Genomic DNA, 8,865 nt, shown 5'->3' with positions numbered 1-8,865 from the left:
TCACAATTGAACCAACATGATGGCACCTTTCAGTGTATTTGGAGCCTAAGACTATTTTTACATTGAGTAAGTAATAACACCAGTTTCCAAACATTTTACCAGGTAGTTCCAGTCAGGGATCATATATTAACCCTTCGTGGGAAGTGTAATCAGGGAACTTTGTTGGGGGGAATTTGTTAAGAACTTAACCAGGAAGAGGGGAGGTGGGGGGAGAGGGAGGTTGGGGGGTAGGTGGGGTGGGACAAAGGGGATGTGGGAGGCAATACACAATAACCAGAGGAAAGAAAAATAGCAAGCTTCTGTGATTGACTCTAAAACAGCAGAATCAAGATCAAGCCGTGTAAGCGGTGAAAAAGAGGAAAAGAGAAACAAAACATGAAATAAATAAAAATGAAGCATTTCTAAGTGAAAAGGATAGTGCTCATTTTTAGAATATTAATACAAATTTTTAAGCTTACAAAAAAAAAAAACAAGAAAAGGTTGATGAACCCCAAAGTGATCGTGCCATTGTGGTTTTTGTGGTGTGGTCGACTACGGCGGCCGAGCATGCTTTATTAGAGCTACACTACTGGTCACAGCACCTGCAGGAGGCTTCAACTGCATTCCCACACGAACAAACACTATTCCAACTGTGTCCTACTGCAGATGAATCTCCCTCTGAAGAGAAAACAACCTACAGAACCACAGAGCCTTCAAAGTTTTATAGCTTACTGAAGTGTCACTAAAGCTACCAAAATTGAAAATTAAGTAACATCTTGAGGCAGTTCTGGGTTGACCCTCCTGAGGATATGGATAATAACACATGCACAGACACGCACATACATACACACACACACACACACCTGACTCTATACTGGGGCTTTAGTGTGACCTGTGAGAAATGGAGACATAGATAGCCAACATATCTACTTAACACACACACACTCATTCTCAATTGATACTGATATCTACCTGACTGGCAGATAGTTTTACACATAAAACAATATTTTCAACAACCACACATAAAAAATTACACCCTTTTCAGTTTTTTAAAACTCCTTTTTTGAGATCTACTCAATCAAATAAGGTTGTGGAGGCAACAAATCATGCCATATCATCATAAAATAAACCTCAAATGCCATGCACATCAGCAAATACTAATGTATTCTGTTTTACAAGGAAGCATTCTTAATCTAAGTAACCAAATTACTAAAAGACATCTCTAAATGTACATTTCTACAATGCGACAGGCAACTGTATGACTATGTGCTGTATCTTCATGTCTGACATTAGCACCAAGGTTTCTTTCTTTTTTATAAAAAAGAACAAATACAGACACAGAAGACACAACAGCGTTGTGAAGGCAAATGACTCGTGAAGCAAAATCATTTCGATTGAGTTAAAGCAGCAGTACTTGTAACATTTGCGGTTATTAATTTGCTTTTGACGACCTGAGTTGTGTACTGAAACTGCATGTGACTGTGACCGTGTGCGCTCCTCTCCCAACATTGGCAAACGACTGCAAGCATGCTCGCGCAAAAAAAAAAGGTTCCTCTACAGAAGTGAAGAAAGAAGGCCTAAACGTCTTCAAGTATTAATACAGTTAGGCCTATAAAAACCGCTGGACACACAGTATTAGAACCCAGAATAAACTCTAGGAAAGTTGAAGAGCAGTTATGGTTAGTTTGCATGTTTTCCCCCACAAATATAATATATATATATATATTCATATGTATATAAATAAAAATTCAGTGCTGTAAAAACATCTCCAACTCCATAGGATCTGACCCATCGTAGAAGGCTTAATACGTTTTACTCTTACTCTTCTCATGGCTAAAACTACTGCTGGAAGTATGTAAACTGAACTGGATCTCCTGTGTTAATAGTCCTTCATTGAGAATACAACACTGAGGAAGAGAAGACTTGTTAATATCGTTTCAATTTTTCTCTCTTTTTTGGTTTAACTGCACACAGAGAAACGTATCCTGTTGTGTCGTCTTGTTTTTTGGTAGCAGCAAAGCACCAAGTTTGTGTCAGGCTCTATGTGTGTCAGTCCCTCTGTGTGAGTCTGCTGTGTGTATGTGTGTGTGTGTGTTTGTGTGTGTGTGTGGCATCACTCCATAGTCTCTGTGGGTATATCTGTAAGTGTGTTTGTGTGTGTGTGTGTGTGTGTGTGTGTGTGTTCATCTTTGCATGTGTATGTTGCGGTCTATGAAGAGCATGGCTGCACGTTGGTGCCGTGGGCTGCGTGGGATTGCAGGTCGATGGCTTGGGCTGGCTGCTGTCCCGGCCGGGCGTTCATCAGTGTCAGGTTCCTCACGCAGCCTGTCATTCCCGAGGAAAACTTCCCTCCTGTCATAGCAGCCATGTTTGGTGCTCCACCTGTCACACGAGAAAACACAAACATTAAAGAAACAGTGATAAACAAATAAAACACATGATGGTTTTGAAGAAATGTTCTTCTCTGATATGACCATAGACTGTATAAAAGAAATGGACGTAACATCCGTGACGTCACCCATTGGTTTGTGGACTGCTGCTTGGAAGCTAATAGTTTCCAATCTAGGCAGCGCCATCTTGAAAATTTCAGGTGCATGCTGGGAAAAATAAAAACACAGATTCTACTTATATGGGCATGAGGCAGGGCCATAGGCGGAGCCATGGGCGGAGCGGGGAGGTTGCGATTGGTTATGAGGGCTGGATCTCGAGGACATTGGGCAATAAACCTGTCAATCACGATGTAGCCACGCCCTAATGCACACTCTGCTTTATCGTCTAATATAAAATCAGGGAGGCCAAAATTTCACAAATGAACATCATACTGCATTGAAAAAATAAATAAGCCAGGTAGCTTCACCCAATTGGAAGAACAGAAAATCAAATAGATAACATACATTTTTCAACTTCTGCAGTGAAGTACTTATATGGAGGCCCAAAACTGACAAAATGTAGTAAAGGTTATCAAACAAGCCGAAAATACAACTCCATACATCAGCTAGCTTAACTGAAAATACTGATAGCTAAACAAAGTGGGCACCTATTTCCACTATGGATAATGAAGCCTGTATAGATTATTAGCCAAGTTAAATTATTGCTAGTTAGTACTAACCTGCTATATTTATGGTTGATTTCTAATTTGTTTCTCGTAACACACCCACCTTTGATAAATGCCATAACTGGATCTACTGTATTTCTGTGCTGATTAAGGATAAATCAGCCAACGGTTAAATCTCCATTCTAACTATCTAACTAACACTAACCCTGACCCTAACCCAAAGAAATAGGAAAATGAAGGAGTTGGAAAAACAAAATTGATTTTACCAACTGAGACTTTAACATTTATACTCCATTAATATTATTCTTTGATGTATTAAGCTATATTTATGACTTTTCTCACTTTCAGCAATCCGTACTTTCAATCCACTCACCAAGGTATATACTGCCTTTGGTGTTGACCATGACCTTTGTGCCCTTAGACTGTCCATGTAGTGCGGCTCCTCCATCGATCTGGATGTATCCCTCTTTTCCAGTTCTGCAAAGAAAGAGACACACAGCACGAACTCATCACGAAAACTGTGCATACGCTATCAAATCTTAATGTTCAGGGAGTATTTGATACTGCATGCATGGTGAGAATAATGGATATATTTGATATTGTATATTATAAAAAACAGCTATTAGGTAGGTTGAAGCAATGAGGATTTTAATAATAAATGAAAAGAATCATTGTAGCATTTATTTTTTATTACTGCTGACAATATATGAAAGGATGCTGAGGTATTGTAGGTGTTTTTAATGCTCCACATTACAGTGAACACAATGCTTCCTTGCTTAACGCAGTTGAAAGACAACATTGGTATATAAAGAAGTTACCAAAAAGAATAGAAGATATCATCAGAAATCCTGCAAAATGTTGTTCACTTGTACTCAATTAAAGTGACCAGCTATACTCTTGTCATTAAGACTTACTGGTTGTGGTATTGAAAGTCCTAATGGTTAGTTTGTACATGTATACAGTGAAATTAAAGGGCTGCCGGATATAATATTAAATCATACCTGACTGCTGTAACCTTATGCCATCTCCCATCATTGATCGACCTCCGGGACAAGATCTGTGCCTCTCCGCTGCCCAGCTGGTAACTGGATATCATACAAATCATCAACATTACTTCAACATTAATATGAGCTTAAAATAATAATAAATCATCCAGATTTAAACAGAATTACAGAATTACTGGGCTTAATCACCTGAAAACAAGGTGTCCATTCTGTAGACCGAGGCTAATGAAGTCCTTGCCTTTGCCATGTTCTCCATGTTCCTAGAAAGCAATGTGTCGAGTCAGCAGAGGAAGATGATGTGCGACTGAATACTGTGAAGTACTGACTGGCTGCCCTGTAGTAATTATCCGCACCATGTTCTATAATAGTAAATATGAGGCAATGCAGAGAGAAGTCTCCCTACAGAATTTAAATAAGTGTGATATAAAACCTTCCATGCAAAATAACAATGACAAGAGAAGCCTTCATGCTCATTGTGCAATATGATCACAGATACTTTTCAGAATTGTGTGGTTCAACAGAAATATCTTACAACTGTTGTGCACAGTTCTTGTGTACATACAGTATTGGTATGGTCAAATAAATAAGGAGTGTCTTGTGGTTTGAGTGGATACCTTTTTACTAGCATGCACCTTTCGCAAATTGCGTGCGCCAGTGGTCTCCTGAGGAAAATGGAGGGTGAGTTAGAGAAGCAACATGCATTTATTTAGTGGTGTCAGAAAGAGTCAGGCTCGCAGCCAACATGCCCGACAACGTCACAGTCTCAGCGGCACAAGAATGAATTAGACAGTGTGGTGATGATGATGATGATGATGATGATGATGATGATGATGAATACCTGCACAACAGCCAGTGAAACACTAAAATGAAAGAAATTGCAAATGAAAGAAAATGTAGTATGTATTATTGTTTCATGTGTAAGTGCAAAAACTGACACTGAATGTTATGAGAACTACTTAGTGATGTTTAAGAGTGCTGAAGTGCAGTGGTAAAGGTTAGGATGAGGATTAAGAGATGACGGGAAACGATGTAAGTATCAGACTTAAGATTTGGAATAAACCATGCCTCAGTCTTACAGTTAAGTCTTGTCTCAGGAACAAGACCAGGACCTTGACTTACCACTCCCTGCCACAGGATCAGGCCCTCAGAGGAGCCGGTATTGATTTCCAGTTCGATGGTCTCTGGCGAGTCATGTGCACTAAAACAGACAAGAAATTATAACAATCTTACCCTTGAAGCATTGTTACACCAACTCCTACTACACAAACACTAAAAGCAAAACAGAGTGTAAAACAGACTTGACTTACCCTCTTGGGAAAACTCCTCTAGGAAGGGCGATGTATCCATCATTATTGAAATGAGCTGCATACTGATAGGGTGAATCTACAAAAAATATAGTAAAATACAAAATCAAAACAGCATTCAAATTATAGTGAGGCTGCTGTGAACTTATCCTAACTGTTATGGTGCCCTCCAGTGGCGAAAGAATGGAAGAAACCCTGTAAGATAGAACATTTATAGACAAAAAGAGGAATTTGTTCTATTTTATTTGTTGACACTGAGAATATGCAGCTTTTTAAAGAAGAAATAGCACATTCTTCCTGTTAATGAAAAGTTATTGCTCAGTTGAATACAATGAGTCTTATATAGTCTTACATGGTCCGGTATGACCAGCAGCTAATGTCAGTAATAGATATCTGTATCACTTAACTGTTCTCAACATGCTAAAATATAGCATGGCACTAGTGCAAGTAAAAAAAGATTATAAGTCAGAAAATTGACTCATTAATGTCAGTTACATATCCATATATGTCTAGCTTGATAACATAGCACAGCAAGTAAGTCTGAAGCACCAACATGTCTAAGTTTAGTTTCAAATTAGGTTATTTCTTCTCTGAAAAGTTACATAGCCACACTTTAAATATAATATAAAATAAAATATTGTTTTACATTTCATTGCGTGCCCAAAGTCCATATGCAAATTTCAAAACAAAAAAAACAAAATCTTCAGCGCAACCAAACCAGGCTCCATGATGCAGACTCATTTGACTGTTACTTGTCATTCCTCACACGTTTCATAATCTCTGACCTTTCACAGAGATCGGACTGAACTCACCAAAACCACGGCTCCATGCACAAATACCACATTTAACAACCATGACACTGTGCTCTCAACAGACACTTTAAGTTGTTAGTAACAGCACAAATGTGTGGAGACATGGAGCAGATTTAATGTTCAGACTTCAGAAAGTTCCAGACAGAAAAACAAATATTTTTTGTTGTAAAGAAAAGCAGTTTTAAAGTAGATGGCAATAAGATTTTATATGGTGAGAACTGACACAATGACAGGGGAAAAGAAAAATAAGGGGAATTCCACATTTCCAGCATTTCAAGTATGAAAATTGTGCCATGGGTCAAAAAAGAGGCAGCACGGATCACTCGATCTCCCAACAGAAGTCTATTAACCTGTTCACTTTTAGCATAGATGCAGAATTCCCCTCTCCCAACTTTCCAATGGGGATAAGAGGCTCAGTTGTCAGTTGAGTACAGAGACGCATGTTTGGTTTGTGTTTTTTGTGTGTACGCATGTTAGATGATAAGACAACTTGGGTTGAGCTCAAAAGGGATGCGGGGCCGTGCGAGCTCAGACGGGCCCCTGTTAGTCACGGTCGCGTCAGGCAGACTGAATATTGAGATACTGTACCATTCGCCTCGCTAGCTTCCAAATTCCTCGGGGCCTCGGGGAAGCTGAAGAACTGGCCTGTGTTTGCAGGATATAGCCATGAGAGTGCATGGGTGAGACACACGTAATCATTTAGGGTTAACCCTCCCAACATGCATGAAGTGCAACGCTGGGAGTGGACTGTCTGATCTTAGAGGGGCTTCATACTGTGGAGAATTTGAGTCGTATAATTTCTGTAGGTATGTCTAGTCTTTTTGCTTTGATGCTGAGTTTCTTCATCTACAGGATGCAGGTGTATGCAATAAGTAATGTCCACTGTGCTTTTACACAAACTGGATGCTATTGAAATTGTATTGTTATAAATTCACAACAAATACTATACAAATACAAATCAGCAATTTCTGGCTTTTGTTTGGATTTAATAGTGATGAACATGTAGCCAGTCAATACTTACTTTCTTCACAGTTCAGGCCTGTGTGGCCGGGAGTACACACACACTGGCCGTTGACACAGCTGCCGCCATTCTGGCATTGAAGGTTGCTCAGGCAAACGTATTTCACCACCTCACAATGGTCACCTGCAGGGTGACACACCAGCCATGGATGGAAGGTCAAGGGTCAAGGGTCAAGATCACACCAAAGGCAGAGCGAGTTCATATTGTTAGGAGATTACAGTATATTAAATATGAGGAAAGGAATAACTGTTTTTTGGTTTTACCCATTTTATCTGTATAATGGACTTTTTTTGTCATAGGGGAAGATCTGTTTAAACTAGATTTTATGTCCTGATACTCCTCTAAGTTTCATGTAAACGTTCAGATTATAAATGTGAAATGGGCAGAAAACACAAAGTGATTAAAAAACAGAGTGCTTGTAATATAAGACATACAGTATACATAGATTATAGTTTAGATTATAGTATAGAGTGTCAGGAATTTTGGGCAGATCTGACTTTGCTAAATTGGGACACAAGACTGAGAGCACTAACCTTCAAAGCCATCCTTACAGAGGCACTGGTACTCATATTCAGCACTCAACATGCAGTGACCACCATTCTGGCAGGGCCGGCGGTCACAGGGACTGTCGTCCACACACTTGCGAATGGATCTGTCTTCTGTGAAACTGTAGGACAGATCCACCTTCTTGTTGTTGATGGCAACCTAATCAGACAGGGCACAGAAGTTTGAGCTACCACACCAAAAAAATATTTTGTAACTTTTGTTTCATTTCCTTTTATAAGCACAGCGAGATCTCACCTCTCCTATACAACCCTCAAACATCTTGCTGACATTGGCGGGCTTAGGCAGGATGTCCATGTCGGGAACTCCTCCCAGGTACATGGCGGTGTGGATATTGAGACCCTGGGCATTTCCTGGAGATGTCCTCCTCTCCACTGGGCCGTGGTCGACCTTCAGGTGGCCGGCCTTCTTGTTCCGCTCGGCCACAACTGTGTGCCACTGACCCAGAGAGAGTGGTTCTGTACTCCGAAGGACTGCTTGGCCTGAAAGTGACAGAGATTTTACTGAGTTAGGGATGTAGTGGTAATCAGTATTGTCCATCCAACTATTTATTGAACAGTGTGCCTGTTTTTTCACATATCTCTAATCTAAGTCAAAAAGTCTCAAGTTGATCAGCTACTCTGACTGTAAAACCTTAATTAGTAAAAATGTAACACAAAAGACTGTCAGTCTGTTTCATGTTACATATAGTCAAATTAAAGCAAATACAACAATAAAATACATCATCTTTCAAAAAAAAGTGTCATAAATTTCTGCTAATATTTGCTTATCACCACATCTCACTGCATGTATAGATAGTGTTTCTCAGGAGGAAGTTAAATTAAGTTTTGCACAGCTACAGTTTACTTTACCTGTGCCCAGTTCATATCTGAACTCTACGTGCCCGCCCACCATGGAGATGGCTACAAAGTCCTCCACTTTCATTTTCTTCCCTCCACAGAAGAACACCAGCCCATCTCTGTCCACTGGTTTGAACTCCAGCTCAACACGCAGGTCATCATGGATGTTGGTGAGGGGAGGATAAGCTATGTATGACTCGGTACCGTCAAACAGCGGAGTGGTGATCAGTTCCCCTTGTGAAGGCAAAGAGGAGGAAAATATATCAACATCATATCTCTTTCACAAA

At 39.9% G+C, this 8,865-nt stretch overlaps 1 protein-coding gene across 1 annotated transcript in view; it reads right to left on the bottom strand.

Moving 5' to 3' along the window:
* Positions 1 to 2,074: 2,074 nt before the first annotated feature.
* Positions 2,075 to 8,865, bottom strand: part of hspg2 (heparan sulfate proteoglycan 2) — a 95,435-nt gene continuing 88,644 nt past the window's right edge. The window contains exons 75-86 of the mRNA XM_053318211.1: positions 8,591 to 8,812; positions 7,977 to 8,221; positions 7,709 to 7,880; positions 7,176 to 7,298; positions 6,743 to 6,799; positions 5,346 to 5,421; positions 5,158 to 5,236; positions 4,653 to 4,700; positions 4,228 to 4,298; positions 4,036 to 4,119; positions 3,408 to 3,511; positions 2,075 to 2,361 (exon numbers count right to left, since the gene is read on the bottom strand). Of these exons, the coding sequence (XP_053174186.1) occupies positions 2,189 to 2,361; positions 3,408 to 3,511; positions 4,036 to 4,119; positions 4,228 to 4,298; positions 4,653 to 4,700; positions 5,158 to 5,236; positions 5,346 to 5,421; positions 6,743 to 6,799; positions 7,176 to 7,298; positions 7,709 to 7,880; positions 7,977 to 8,221; positions 8,591 to 8,812 (1,454 nt within the window). The 3' untranslated portion in view covers positions 2,075 to 2,188. The remainder of the gene's footprint in view (positions 2,362 to 3,407; positions 3,512 to 4,035; positions 4,120 to 4,227; positions 4,299 to 4,652; positions 4,701 to 5,157; positions 5,237 to 5,345; positions 5,422 to 6,742; positions 6,800 to 7,175; positions 7,299 to 7,708; positions 7,881 to 7,976; positions 8,222 to 8,590; positions 8,813 to 8,865) is intronic.

This window comes from Scomber japonicus, chromosome 4, assembly GCF_027409825.1.
Source record: "Scomber japonicus isolate fScoJap1 chromosome 4, fScoJap1.pri, whole genome shotgun sequence".
NCBI lineage: Eukaryota > Metazoa > Chordata > Actinopteri > Scombriformes > Scombridae > Scomber > Scomber japonicus.
The sequence above is the reverse complement of the archived record's forward strand: the minus strand, read 5'-3'. Positions and strand labels throughout refer to the sequence as shown.